The sequence below is a fragment of the Falco peregrinus genome, chromosome 8, assembly GCF_023634155.1.
Source record: "Falco peregrinus isolate bFalPer1 chromosome 8, bFalPer1.pri, whole genome shotgun sequence".
Lineage (NCBI taxonomy): Eukaryota > Metazoa > Chordata > Aves > Falconiformes > Falconidae > Falco > Falco peregrinus.
This window is the reverse complement of record NC_073728.1, coordinates 46,877,359-46,892,982: the sequence shown is the minus strand read 5'-3', so window position 1 is coordinate 46,892,982 and position 15,624 is coordinate 46,877,359. Positions and strand designations below refer to the sequence as shown.

The 15,624-nt window shown below is 45.8% G+C and overlaps 1 protein-coding gene across 4 annotated transcripts in view; it reads right to left on the bottom strand.

The window, feature by feature from the left end:
- Positions 1-9,993, bottom strand: part of FBXW11 (F-box and WD repeat domain containing 11) — a 74,631-nt gene extending 64,638 nt beyond the window's left edge. For 2 of the 4 annotated variants that reach the window (XM_055811847.1, XM_055811850.1), the window contains exons 1-2: positions 9,861-9,993; positions 1,219-1,298 (exon numbers count right to left, since the gene is read on the bottom strand). Coding sequence is in view for 2 of the 4 variants with exons in the window: in XM_055811848.1 (XP_055667823.1) it covers positions 9,861-9,905 (45 nt within the window). In the remaining 2 variants the exon portion in view is untranslated. The remainder of the gene's footprint in view (positions 1-1,218; positions 1,299-9,860) is intronic. The other 2 variants (XM_055811848.1, XM_055811846.1) reach the window with 2 other exon arrangements.
- Between the last annotated feature and the right edge of the window lie 5,631 nt (positions 9,994-15,624).

The following is a 15,624-nucleotide window of genomic DNA, read 5'->3' as shown; positions in this document are numbered from 1 at the left end:
GACGTCTCCACCCTAACCAAATAAAACTCAAGTACTCAAAAAAAAAATCAAACCAGGAACCAACAGTACCCTGTACACAAACAATTTATTATATGTACTCAATTAAATTCAAGTATAATTTTTGCACAAAATACCATGCTAGCAAAACAAAGACAGCTAAAACAATACATAAGATCTACAGCACTTTCTTCTACAGTAAATATTGAGGCCTTAACATTCACTTTAATAGCTGTCTACAAAAGAGAACACTCAAGCAGCTTAGTGTTATTGCTATTAATATCAAAAGAAATGGAGGTATACTGCTTTGTACTAACTTTAGAAATAAGTTGCCAAGTTCCTTAAAGCACTAACTTACAATAAAGCTGGGCATTAGGAGAGAAGTGCAGGTCTCCCGTTCACACCAGGTATTTAACTCACATTACTGTATTTTCTTACCAGCCAGGAACCCAGCTTTCCTTCCTAAGCCACACAAATACCTTCCAAACTTGTCTCTAGGGTAACATGTTACAGCCTTTTACAGCCACCTCGAAAGCTCAGATGAACATCATTCAAAATACAACCATACTCCCCTACTCTGAAATAAATCTGCTGTAACTTTAAAATGCCTCTGGAAAACTGTGCCTTACAACTGGCTCAGCTACGCTTTGAAAACAACTAGGAACAGAACTTTACGTTGAAATCTCTTGAAGGATTTCAAAGGCTGACTCCAAGTGCTTCCCACAACAGAATTTCAAATGGCATTTCAGCAGGATAAAGCTACTGGAATCTGTACTACAAACAACTAGACAAGTTCTCTCAATTTTTGATGAACTCACCAGAGGACACAGCTAGAAATCAGAGCAGATAGCTATTACTTTCCTGAATTTGACTGAGAAATTCAACAAAGTCATTGGTAAGGCTGCTTTCTCCTTTCAGAAGCAGGATTTATAAGCCATTTGCTCAGTGCCCGTGCCCCTGCCCCTGTAGATACTGCTTTCCAGCTCCACAGAAAGCAAGTTTAGCTTATGCTCCTAGGTCTGTTTTTCCCAGTACACTTGCAATTTCCTAATAAACAGCCCATGTATTTACTGAATATGCCCTTTCTTACTCTAAGCTCAGCAGCTAACTTGGTGTGTTCTAACACCTTAGGGACATTAAGCAGTTAAAGCAAGATACTGAATTTGCGGACAAACTCATCTAAGCAGAAGCAGCAAGATATAGTACAGGGTGACTTCTTACCTGAAACTTTGTTTCTGGGCTTCAGATCCACCAATCCAGAATGAAAGGGGATTCGAATGGGTTTTCCTTCTCAGACTTGTCTGTTAAAAGAGAGCAGCCAATCATCTTCAGCTTGGTGTATCTACTTCTTTCTTGAATGAAATCCCAATTACGTACTCCTAATGCTGTTAGAGAGACAAGGCAGCCTAGGCACCTTACCAGTCCGGTAACAACTACGTTAGCAGGGTCATCGGATTGGTGGATCTAAGACAAAGAAACGGATTTAAGGACAAGAACTTGCTCTTTCCCCTACCCTGAATCACCCAATGGACAACAAGAGTTTTGGGACTACAGCTTGCTTTGCAAAGATTAAGGAAGATGAGAAGAACCTACACTGCAAATTAACAAAGCGAATCCTAAAGCTTCAGCCACCAGCTTTCACCTCACAAGCCTGCTCCATTAACTGCCAGAACAGTAATACACAGGTTTTCAAAACAGTCCAAGTTCTCCTAACTTGCCATATAGGTGCTCTAGAGCATTTTATTGCAACGATTATTTCCCTGTTTCCAGATTCAAGATGACCTGACTTGCCTTACACGTCTGCAGCACAAAGATAGAGTCTTCAAGACACTTATGATCTGAATAACTGCACTGTTCAGTATCACTGTGCCTCTGGAAAAGAATTAGAAGTAAGCCAGCCAAGGTGTGCTACTCAAGAAAAAGTCACCTCTTACTGAGCAAGATGATAAAAGGCCTTTATCCAGTACCTTCAGCAGTACACGTAGAGTGACTAATTTAAAGCAGCTTTAACAATAAACCTAAGAGAAGATGGAGTCTGCAGAAAACCCACACTATGTGTGCAACAGAAAGTATACCCTAGAGAAACCAGACTGCGTGCCTTCCAGTCAGATCTTCAGAAAGCTTGAGATAAGGCCTACAAAGTTTCCTCTAACAGGAGCCAGAAGCAACAGCAATGTTTTCTAGAACACAATGCTGCAACACACACAGAAGACCGTGCCACCGCTGTCTCTCACCCTTTCCTCTGCTGCGCAAGCCCTCTGGAGAGCAGAACCAAGCATTCTTCAGCCTCCACAACTGTGCCCCATGTCTCAAAGCACCAGCAGCTCAGAGAAGGGTGGGAGAAACTGCCACTGTTCCCAGCTGTGCCAAGAAACTCTTGATGAGGACAGTCATGACCCTGACTGACCAGAGCTACCCAAAGAAAGGAGCGTCTTCATTGTGGGGCGATTTTCTGTTTTTCTACCACTGGTAAAGCAATACTCAATTATAGGGTGACATTTCAAGGACAAAGCAGCACTGTCAGCTTGATACCATGTCCAATTTATGATTTTTTTAAGGCTGCCAAGTAATGCGATAAGATGTCAAGGCATATGACTCAGAATTTCAAGAGTACAATATAGCTTAGTAAGAAGCCAGCTATCAAAAGTATATAAATGTACTGATCTGCTAAGTCACAACAGAGCCAGCGGGGTGTTGGAAGGAGAGGCACTACACCATGAAGGCATTCCTTAAAAGTATTTGCGTTATAGCACAGGTCTGATTTTTGTCTCAAGAAGCGTTGGTGTGATGGAGACAGCCTGAATATCAAGTTTCCCTGGCTAGTCCTTCCCTGCCCAAATAGTATTGCCTAAAAGATTGTCTTTCAAATACAAGCTATAATTGTAACAATGAGCTTTGCAAATAGATTCTGAGTATAGATTTTCAAAGAGCTGTAAGTATTTTTGTCCGAAATCTTTAAACTGGCTTGACTGAAAAGGATGGAAGATTTGAACACATCACATTGTGCAAGCCATCCTGAAATACAAACACACGCCTCATGAAAAGGCAAACAATGGAAGTTGTCGTAACTTCTTTTGTACCAAAATTCTGTATTCAAGAACTCTTCAACAGGATGAAACTCAGAATGCAGCCCCGCAGCTCCTAACACTGAATATATGACTGTGGTTCTCCTCTGAGTCAATGTGCAAAACAAAATCTTGCAGCATTGCCACAGCTAAAAGTTGACCCGAAAAGCTTATGCGTTTACCCACAAAGCACATCAGTCCTTATTCCTAACAAGTAGGTACCTACCTACATCTTAAAAATTTCTGACTGTATTCATACAAAAAATGGGCCCAGGAAGCTGAACTACTCTTTGATCTCCAATAACAATTGTAATTCCCTGGGGTAGAAGTACAGAGATGTAAGTCCTGAGGGGACCTGGATTAACAAAGCAATGAAGAAACAACATGCCTTCAAACGCTCCCCATTGTTAATTTAGCCTGCATGAGAAGCAAATTAAGTTTCCAAAAAGAGTCAGTGCTTTTTTTTATTAAAATACAAATGGCATTGTGTTATTTTTGCATTATCTGGTCTCTGTTGTGCACTACTCGCACTGGGAAACGCGTGGAAGTAGCACAGGAAAACAGAGTAGGCTGTCAGATGTCACACCACTGAGCTCATGAATACACCAATAAACTGGGGAAGGAAGGGATTTTCCAGAAAAAGTGGATTTTCTGCAAATAATTAAGTACTAGCAGTACCATGAAAATCAAACCGAGAAATCAGATTATATAACAACATAAACAGTGGCCTTAGTATAAAGAAGACATCACCAGAGAAAAAAGCTGGAATGTAAGTATTGTTATTAATCAGCATTAATTTAAACAACTCAGTAAATATTCTCATTTCCCTTCAATTTACTTTCTCCTTTGCAACAAAAAAAAAAATTACTTGTCACAGAGCAGCCCTCTTATGACCATGGTCTCTTAACTCCCACACATCATTCTGGCACGTTTGCTGCAACATCCATTTCATTTTAAACCCATCAGCAATCTCACTTTGCACACTGCTGCACAAGCACTCAGAGCAGCACAGGAAGATGAAACTGAAAATGCCAAAGCAACAGTGACCTCTAAACTTCACAGCAATAAAATGTAACGCATCAAAAGACATACATCAAGTGGATTTAACAAGTAGCGAAGGTGTTTTAGAAAACACACATGAAATGAAAAGGTACATCATCCTTCAAAGAATGTTCCCAAGTCTCTCTAAGGGTACATCCTGTAACAAGGCAGCTTGTTTTGCTGAGATGCTGCTTGCAACGCTCATCGGTGACCCAAATTTTCAGCACCGTTCAACAACTCTAAGGGATACAGTCAGCACAGTCTGAAATGCAGAAATGGCATACATGTGCTTTACAACTTTTTAAAGGAGCAACCCCACAGCACTTCAGAAAGGGCAGCTGGCACGCATACCAGCATGCCTGCGGAGATGTGATCTCATTCCACAGTGACACCTGGACGCTGGATTTACAAGCACAATTCGGGAGCCCCAGGTTCCACACCACAGCTCACAGGCAACGCACCACCCTGAAAACTACCCGGCAGTGCTCACACACAGGAAGCTAAATTCGTGTTTCAGGCAGCAAGGGAACTTTCTGCTGCATCTTACTTGCTCAGCATTGTTGCAAAGTCTGGAAAATATAGCAGTGGTAGAAAATTTAACTGCATTGTGAAGCAAAAAAACCCATCTCTGAATCTCAAGTGAGATTTAAAAAGCCTTTGGTGAAACACCAGTTTTTAGCCTCCCCATGAAACCATAACATCTTTCTATTAAGAGCTAAAAGCAATTCAGTTTCTGAATTTTCTCTACATATAAAGCATCTGCAGTTTTCCTTTACTTGTAAAAACTGATGGCTGCTGCTATAATTATCACAAACTTCAGATAACTTTTTCTTTACAACCTCTCTTCTGCAACTTCATATTCTCCTTCTTCCCTTTGCCACCCCATTTCCCCAGTCAGTCTATTGTTTCATCCAACCCTTCCCAAAAGATACCACTTTCCACACTTCTTTGTCCGCCTCTCTCATTTCATCATCACTCTGCTGGCTCTAAATGCAGTTGCCTTGCTTGAACTAATTTTCTTAAGCTCTTCCTTCCCGTTTTCTGCACTGCTGCCGAAGTCCAGCAATCTATTCTCTTTATTTTTGCATCCTTCCTCTTAACAAGCACTCTCTGAAATGTGACTGTCACTCTGATAGCCTATGTAGCAGCACAGATCTTGCATCCCCTGCCCCGAAGGTTCATCTGTGCCTTCCCAACAGCCATCTAACCACCACCTCTTCAGATATCTGCTCTAGCCATTTCCCCGCCTCCCGCCCCACATATGCAACTGTCCAGCATGCCATCAACTGCATGCTTTAATGTCTGACACACAGCTCTCAAACCTGCTAATTTAGCTACTGAAGATTAAAAGGATAATTGCAGATAGATTGTTATCTGGTCAAATAAAGCACAACTAGTTTACACACAGGTTTACAAATGTCTTACTAACTCTCATCTACTCACAGCCTTTAAGAACCAATCACATTTTAGCTAGAACAATCCCTCCTTTGTTTCAGATGCAGAGATGATCACCAACTAGTCCATCTGTATCTCTATTGCTACAGAAGTAAACTCTTTGAAGGATTCCTCTAAGAACATGCAGAAAAAAATGCACAAAAATGTAACTGCCTACTTGGCTTGCAATGACTGAGACAGGGAAGAAAAAAAGCCAGAACAGCCTTACTGAGATATATATACAGCAGCTGTATTTTAGTTTCCAAACAGAATCCTAAGATTTATTTTGCACTGTAAAGCTTTAAATAGTTTGGGGGCACAGCCATCTCCAGTTGCAGTAACCCAAGGAACTTCAGGTACTGCTGGCATGATTTACAGAAGAAGTTGCTGCTGGCAAGGCATGCCTGCATGAAATACTTTATTCTGAGACTATTACCTTTTTAATTTGAAGACCTTCATCTCACATCAAAGTTCTGCCAGGAGAAACTGAAAGACTTTTGGCAAGATGTTAAATTATAGTTCTTCATTTATTATTTACAGAAGCACTTAAACACTGGACACTTTTATGAGAGAGACATTCTAGATGGTGAAGGTAGTGTATTAGGAAGAATATTTTCCATATATATATAAATATGACTTTAAGATACAAATGATGATACAGTGTAAACAAGTGCTTCTCAGTTTTATTCCTACGCATGGTCTTTCCATAACCCTTTCATGCTACTACCATGGAGAAGTGTTACACTGAATTTAAACTGCCAACTCTGCAGCAGGGGGATCTGTGTTTGGAGAGCAGCACGTGCATCAAAGACACAGTGGAAAGGCTGATGATTGTAAGCTCAGTAAGCGTGAGAATTTACACACAGTTGGCTTCCTGCTTCAGTAACCATGTCCCATAGGTGTCTGGTGGGCACAACAGTCTGGGAGCAACACTTTTTTTTTTTTTTTTACTATCCACATCTTATGCTGCATGGAGTTCACTCCACAAATGTGTAACTTTTTAACCGGTACAAAAACCATTATTTGCCATACTTATGTTTACTTTCACAACCACTTTAATACAAACTAAGCAGCTAACTACCCCCTACTTTGAAAGCCTGCTGGTAAAACAAAAGTATGGTTCAATGAAGCTTCCTGAAAAAATGAGAAACACAAGGTATCGAAGGCAAACGCACAGAACCATTTTGATGTGGCTGAACACCACAGATTTTATATGCAACGCAGAATCTCTAGGTAAAAAAAAAAAACAACCTACTTCACAAGGCATTGTTGTTGGTACTTCACCTTAAGAAAGAAAAAAGTTTGGTTCTTTAAAAAGGTTACAGTTATCTAATTTCACAGAGAAAATCAAAACCAGGGGAAGAAAGAGCCCTTTCAATCATTTTGGCTAGCCCTCCATCTGTTCTGGATTACTTCCTTACTACTCATTTTCTAATAGTTTGCCCACTCACGCAAAGCATTTAACTGAGACAGCATAAGTATGAAGGTATCTGAACTAAAAACAACCCTGTCAGATCTGCTGTTAGCCTAAATCCGGACCTCCCGCAGTCAACACAAGTTAAACTCTGAGGCCTCACACCTCTTGAAATCACCTCTATAGGAAACAGGTACCTTGCCTGTAGAGTTAAGAGACCGTCTGCAAATGAAAGCCATGAACAGTCAGCACCAAATCAACTGCTCATCACCGTTAAAATGGCTAGACAATATGATTTGCAAAACTAGAATAAGACATGTAAAGCCTTAAGCTGTCCTAAAAGATACAGTGACTTCAGAACACTCGCTAAAACTTCATACAGCAAATGAAAGTTCACTCTGAAACCTTGAAATATTTCTCTTAGATTCCAGCTTTAAAAATAGAACAGCATTATTTCAGTGACTGATTTTTCTTTAAATAAATGCAAACCATCTAGACAGTGAAGGCACAGTTGAAGGCTAGAACATGGTGTTCTGAAACTTCCGTGCAATTAACATGTTGATACATTATCTCTTGTTTATCAGCCACTTCAGAATTACATTGTATTTGCTCCTCAGAACTTTTGCATCACAAATTTGCTCCTGTGTTTACTACAGATTCATCCTTGGCATGGGAGGGTAGTGATCGAGTACCCAAAGCGCATCAAACACAGTCTCCTGTATCAAAGAGAGGCATAAAACATCCTGGGTTTAGTAAACAATAACATTCTTAAAAAGAAAAGTATCCCACCAAGCCTGACACGCCAAGATGATCCCTGGTTTAGGCATGTTTGCCACCAGCATTAACAACCGATACAAGAGTTTGCATGGAATACTGAAATTGCTGACTGAAACCCAGTCAATACAGCTTCTGCTTTGTGTATTTAAACCAATCTGAAGAATCTTATCTTCTACAACACACGAGAAGGCAAATCTCCAAGTCATGTCTTCATCTAGGAATGACTTTCAATTATTTTAGTGAAACATTTAAACACAAGTGCTTCTATGCAAGCCTTTATAAGCTTAAAACTAAATTCAACTACCAACTACATTTTAAAGAGTATCATTTCCTACTGGAAACTACAGAATTAATAGTTTATTGATAAATATAAACATTTAGTAAGATATGTCATACAAGTGGAAGAAATTTGTTTCTTAAACCTCCTACTAGGTAATAAAAAAACTTAATAACCCATCGATATTTGCACTGATTAGCACATTTCCAAGGGTACAACAGTTACCAGCAAAAGTTACATTTGCATCCACTTGCTAATGATTTGGCCTCAAATAGAAGACACTTCTAAACAGAAGAGCATTTACAAAAAGACAAGCAAGAAAGTGGAGCGAGGTAAACATACCTTCCAGCCTCAAATGCTATTTTAGCACTTCGCATAACCCTAGGCTGAGGAGTATTAGTAATCCTCTGTTCCAGGTAGGAAAAAAAGTCACTAGAACTCACTTTACACTTTGGAAATTCAGCAGACATCTTTTCTGTAGATGACTCGTCCTGTAACGGATACCTGCACAGCTGCCCCCAGCCTTTATCCTCGATGCTGCAGTCCACTAACGCGGAAAGAGTTCTGATGTCACCCACGGTTAAGTGCAAGATCACTGAATCGATAGGGATCAGGAAAGGAGTCTCGCTAAGAACAGCTTTTAAGCTACTGGCCTCAGTGATCAGAAACAAATACAGGCAGAATCAAAGGTTTTCTGGGCTTCCCCCACTTTTCCTTTTTCTTTTTTTCATTTTTCCTTTTGAGAGCAGACAACACTCCAAGAAAGTTCGTATTTTCCAAATCCAGTAGCTTAGCAAGAACTCTACTGGCTAAAAAACCCCATTTAATGTCTCCACTGAACCCAGCTCACCTTTGAAGACCCTTAAATGCATATTTTTTCATTTTATTGCTCAATTCTGCAGTACTACATGAAACGCTGTATGCAAAAGAAAATTATGACAAATAAATTCACAAGATATTTACTGATTATCTTCCTTTCTCAGCTCCTAATTTTTTTACTTTATGTTAATGATCCCTAAAGGCAGCAAAACTATGGCCCCCTAATATTTGGCCACAGAGACCCAAGATTTGCTTATATTAAACAGAAAAACCCTCCTCTTTCTATTGCTTCTATCTGGCCGCCACTGCACTAACCCTTATTTAGCGGCGTAAGCGTTAATTCGGGGTTATAACAAATAACACCAATTAGGTCTAGTTAGATAATACCTTGTGCGCTGGACCGGAGCCCCAGCACCGGTGCTGCCCCGGGGAGCCGGGCCCTGCCCCAGCACCGACACCAGCGGCACCGCCGCTACCGGACCCCCGCAGCCTCACGCCGGGAGTTTAAATACGCCCCCCCCCCCCCGGGCCCGCCAGCCCCCCGCAAGCGCCAGCGGGGCGGGCCCGGGATGCCCGAGGGGGGCTCTGCCGGGAGCACGGCGCTGCCCGGGGGCGGCAGGAGCCCCGGCCCCAGCCCCGCCGCATTTCGCTTTCGGTTTTTGCAGCGTGCCCGCATTGCCCGCGCACCGGGCGCGACCCGCCGCGCCCCCCAGGCCGCCTCTGCCTCCTGGGAGGGGAGGTTTGGGGTGGGCTTTTTTAATTTATTTTATTTTTATTGAAATTAAAGCGCTCGCCGCGGCTCGGCCTGCAGCAGGAGGACCGACGGCGGCCACGGCGGAGGGGGGAGCAGTGCGGGGCCCCCCGCGGGGCGTGGGCACCACCGGCCGGGTGGGCCGGGCCCGGCCCCCCCAGCTCACCTTGGCGGCAGGGCCGGACCCGCAGGCCCGGGCGCGGCAGCGGGGCCTGCCGGCGGGCGGGGGGGGGAGGGGGGGCGGGCTGTGGGGAGGGGGCTGCGCGGGAGGCGGGGGTCACTCACCATCAGCTCGATGGTCTTGTCCTCGATCACCGAGTCGGGCTCCATAGCGGCGGGCAGCTCCGCCGCGGCGCCCCGCCCGCCCCCGCCGCCTCCCCGCGCCCGCCAGGCCCCGCTGCCGCCGCTCGCCCGCCCGCCCCCCCCCCCCGCGCCGGCCGCACGCACGCACGCATGCGCCGACGCACGCACGCTGCGTCCTCCGTAACGTCACGGCGCCCAGAAGCAGTGAGACGCCCCCCGCCCCGCCGCCCCTGCTAACCGACCACAGCTCCCGGCGGCCCTCGCGGCCCCGCGCTGCCATTGGCTGCGGGCGGCTCCCGGCAGCCCCTGCGCGGGACGCGGGGTATCCCGGGTGCTGCCGGGAGCGCCCGGGGGCCCAGTTCTCCGGGCTGGGCCTTACTGGGCCGGTTTGCCGCGGGGCCGCACAAGGGCGGCCCGGGGCCTCGCAGACCCGGGGCTCGCTGTCTGGCAGCACCGGCCTGAGCAACAGTGGCCGAGGGGCCCGGGTGTCGCTTGGGGCCCGTCACTGGCGGGAGCGGCACCGGCGCTGCATCTGCCCCGCCTCCGTCAGGGCAGAGCGGCGCCTTGACCCAGGGACGGGGGCAGCCCCCCTCCAGCAGAGGCCGAGGACGGCGGGGGGTTCTCTCGCCACGCTGCCTAGGGTTCCTCGGCGGCTGCAGGGTCCAAGAGAGCGAGCTCTGCTTCTCACGGAGCCTGCTGGGGGCTGGCGCAGGCACCGGGGAATCGGGAGCGCTGGAGAACCCACCATACACTCGCCCCGTGCTCTGCTGCCTTGGCTTGCTCTGCTGGCCTCCTGCCTTTCGCTCTCCTGACTTGCTTGGCAAATCACCACATTTAAATAGATTATCCTGTTCTCAATACATTCATACTGACCCAGACAATTGTAATATCCTAGTATTGAACCAGGAATTGGCTTGATTTTGTCTTGCTGCTTTTGGTACCAAGACCAGTGGAGGGAAGATGAAACCTTGTGGCAGCCGGACCCTAGCACAGTCCCTTCACCAGCTACAAAGCATGCATGAGGAAACTTCTCAAATCCTTTTGACTTACCTGGAGACTAAACTGGCCCCTGTGTTTGTGCCACACCTGAGGACTATGTTCTTTTAATTAAAAAATCAGAAACACTTGGGGAGGAAGGAGAGCCAAACTCAAAACTACTGAAAAAGTCGGGCACTACTCTGGCAGACCTGTCAATGTCACAGTAATATTTATATTAGGGTTTAGGAAAAGTAACGTTTTCATAAAGACCGGTACTTTTGTTGGTTTTGTAGCTAATTGCTGCAAGCTGCTACAGCACCTCTGACCGAGTTTCTTCTTGGCAGCAGAGCTGGGTATGACTCAGTCCAAAATCACAGCTGAAACCCCAAGAAACGTTGCAGCACGTGATGGTACCTTGGGAAATAAGAAACTTCCCTGTCTGAGCTTTGCGGTGTGACAGGGAGGAGGCATTGCCACCTGGGACTCTGCGTCACAGTGCTCCAAATCAGTCTGTAGGGACTCGGGGCTGGAGAATGCGACTTCATCTGTTTAACAAAATAAAGCACCAACAGCGTTTTATTTTTACCTTTTTCTTCTTCATAAAATTGTGAATACGCAGAAACTTGTTAGCAAAGGGGTTTTTAGAATTGCCGAAGTGCTAAGCGGTGTTGGTTTTTTCCTAGTGTTTTTTTTCCTTAAGTAGCATTAAGAAATGAAAATAGAACCCATGAAAAATACCAGCTTCTGCAAACTCTACTTAATTAGGAAAGCATTATGATATGCAGAATCACGTGCTGATTTCTGCAGGCTGTACTGTTTATTTAATAAACAGTTCTATTTAATAAGCCCCATTCTGTCCAGTCATGTGCCTCCGGACCTGTCTTGCTGGCATCACCTGCTCAGGCAATCGTGTCGCTGCTCTGGAGCGGAGTTGTACCTGTTTCTGCCTGCACTGCTGCTCCAGCTGCTCAGCGGGCCAGCCCTGCACAAGGTGAAGAGCCACCCCATCATGGATATGCTGAAATGGATGATTTACCAAATGCTGAGCAACAGCAGGTGCAGCATCCAGGAAGTAAACAAAAGGTCCTGGCTGGAGGAAACTTTTGGTCTAGGTTAAATGAAGACAGAAAGGGCTGAATAAAAAAGCTTGCAAAGGAGATATGCTGTACTCACAAGGAAACGTGGAAACACGTGGGTAAGGCAGTGGCATTCCCAGCTAGCAGGTCACAACCCTTAGCAATGAATAGCTTTTTCAACCTTTAGGGTCAGTATCCTGCTGGCAAACCGCAACTTGCCACCCTCCTCCGCTGCCACCAGCGCCAGGAGGCACCGAGCACCCGCAGGCGATGGCTGCCAGCAGCCAGCTGGGGCGAGCGCCAGGAGGGATTGCAGGATCGGCGACACTGCGAGCTCAGGTGCTGTGGGTGACCAAGGGCACACAGGCTGCAGTCTGATGATGCAGCAGGGACCAAATGCATTTGTAGGCATTGGGAATTGGAAGCAAAACTGTCATGAGCAGCAATCTGGTGTAACAGCACAGTGCTAGGGCTTCTGTGCTTGCGATGAAAATGGACTCAGTATCTTCATGCTAAGCATTTTTTTCTGTTACCTGTTTAAATCTCTGCCAAATGGTTAAGAAATGGAGTATGAACAAATGGAAATGGTGCAAAATCCTTTCTTATTGACAGCACACCTGCTTTGCAGGACATTTATGTCAGCAGAAATGTATTTCTCTTCATTCAAAAATGCTTAGAAGAATGCTTATCACAAGGTCTAAACTCTTTTTATAGAATTTAAAAAAATAAACCAAGAGCAGCGGGTCCCTCTCCCCATCAAACAGCTGCTGCTGCTCAGAGTCTGGGGCTGAAATCCCAATGTGCTCCAAAAGCTGCCCCATTCACATTCTTCTGGACAAAGTGAATACTAAACATGCCCTTGCCCCAGAGCCCCTCTAACTGGGACCACAAAGCCCAAACTCACGCACCGGTGCAAACATCAGCTTGGGCTGTGCCAGCACCTGCCGACCCTTACCCAGACACACTCCATTACCATGTGGACAAACACCCAAGGGCTTTTCCTGTCAAACCTGGGCACCCGGGCTGACAGCTGAGCTGAATTCTTTCTACCTTCGCATCATGACCGGTAACAAAGGACTCAGGTCAAATTATACCCTGTCCTCTACATTGTGTAACGCCACCGACCTCGACAAGCTCACAAAGGTGTCACTGAGAATAAGGTGGGACAAAATCCAACTTGCTTCTGCTCTCCCTGTAATCAGATGCTTGCTCTGGAGATCAAACAAGGCAGCAGATATTTGTTTGTGACACCAAAGTAAAAAATCAGCATGTCTCAGTCTAAATATATGCTGGGGAGAAATTTGCTGACCAGCACAATACTGTTTCATGTGGCACTTTCCAAAGTACAGTTGTACGGTCAGTCTGGTTTTCTGGCTACAGGAAGGATTGCCCAAGACATAGGGAAAGGGAAAGGAAAAGTAGAAGAGAAAACCAGGCAAAACCTCCTCCATTTATTTGAAGAAAGAGTAAATCAGTGATCTCATTCTGGCACTCTGAATGGTTAATGCATCGCAACGATGGATGTTACAGGAGCAGGCGTGGGTCTTTGAAACTGTGACATGAGCTGTCAGATGGAACTTGAGTTCCTGTATTCTGCTTTTAATCACTTGGAAATAACGATTTGTATGATAGGAAAGAAAGAAAAGAATGTTGAAAGTAATTAAGGAAAGCATTATTAAAAAATTAAGGTTTTTGGCTTCAGTGCAGAACACCAAGAAAAGCAAGAGCAGGGGATATCGATCCTTGTATCTGTAAATTAAAGTAAAATCATCTCTGAGCAACTCATGACTTAAGAGCTCATGGGGACTGAGCGACGTGTCCAAGGCAAGGTCTAGTAAGGTGGATGAAAAAACAGATTTTTGATAAATTTATTCTGATATACAAAAATCTTGGAACCTGATGAAGCCAAGCGCTGTACTCCCACAGCTACCTGAACTATGTGACTGCAATAATTTGAGGAGCCCGTCTCTGGGCGTGTGCACTGAGCTGGGGTTAACACACCGCCGTATCAGCAGCTCCTCCGTGCGTATAGCCCTTCGTTGACAGATCCCTGTCACCCATCTGCACATCAGCCAGGCAGGGCCAAGGCTGGTAATTAAGCCCTAATGATGACCTTGTTCAGGCAGAAGAACACCAGGGCGGTGGGGCAGTTTCAGCCTAAGAGGACTGGCTCTGCCAGTTTTCCCATGAGGATAAGGATGAGGGGGAAGTGGAAGAGGGAAAGCCCCAGCGCCAACGAACTGGAGACACCTCCGCGTTGTGCAACAGGGCAAGAATTCATTGAGGCTGATGTCAATCAAAGCAAAAGCAATTGTTTAAAAAGCCCTGGGAAGCTTGTATGGTGGATCCTGACACCCGAGAGCTGTGGGCATCCGAGCCAGCGTGTCTGCACTGCGAGGGGGTGAGAGGCTGCCCCGATGAGCCCCGGATGTGCCAGGATGCAGCCCCCACCCAACCCCCCACCCCTGAGCGGGACCTCTACCGAAACCCGGCGGTCATTTAAATCCACATTTTCTGTATGTTCATTGCATGATGTCCCAGTTTCCTCTTCCAGCAGGTGTTTCCCAGCAGAGACAGGTGGGGAGGGAAAACCACACCGGCAGTGGGCCGGCAGTGCAGGGGAGCCCCCCGGCAGCCCCCCACTGGCCCTGGAACCTGCCCAGCTCCAGGGAAGGATTTGCTCACTGATCCCCTTCCACTCCACAGGGTAGGTCTGTCAGTGGCTCCTGCTGCTGTGGACCAGCACCACAAAGCACCTGGAGCAGGATATTAGGACCGACACAATATAGAAATATTTCCCAGTTACAACACAATTTGAATTTTTTCCTCCCTGCATCTTTTCTGTAAAGTGAATTATTTCTGAGCCTATGTCCATTTTTTGCAATATTTTTAGGCCTTGGATAGCCCAGTGGGACGGCAATCATGCTGCCAGCTTGTTCCCTATTTCAGAGCTCCTCCTTGATGTTTAACTCCCATGGGAGATGGATAAAAGCAACTGGCCATGGGTACATCCCCGACAGGCTCCTCCATGCCCACAGGCTGCCCCCAGCCCCACTGCCAATCCGGCAGGGCTGCACACAGGTGGGGAAAAAAAAAAAAAAAGAGGCAGTAGTAAAACCACACAGTCTTTGGGATTTGCTGCAGAGCTGGCGGGAGCTAGCTGCTCACACCTTCCGGCAGCTCCGTGGGTATTCATTTCCCAAACTTCAGATGCCTTCCCGAAATCCCCAGCCTCACACAGTCTACTCACCAAACCCCTCATCTTGGGATCTTACGCTCATTTCTTTGGCTGTTGGGATAGGGAGCAGAGGTTACTCAATGGCCACTAACAAGTTGCAGCGTGAGGAAAGCGAGGGCATGTTCATTTCATATGCTGCTGCTGGGAGAATAATTATTGAACTTACAGCTAGATATAAATCAACATTCTTCTTAGGGCAGGGATGACTGCACCTCCAGTATGTAAACATTTATTCTTGCTTCAAAGAAATACTTTGTAGCCAAAATGGGGTTGACACTAGGTTTCATAATTTTTTTTTTTGAAGATCTGGAAAAAATGGAGCAGATCCACAACGATTCTTACCCCTGCCCCGTAAGAGATGCACTGACTGCAGCTACCTGGGGAGAGTCAGCTGGTCCTCGTCCAGCCCCGCTATGGCACCTGAAAGAACAAGGTCAGGAGTAGGGGGGCTCAG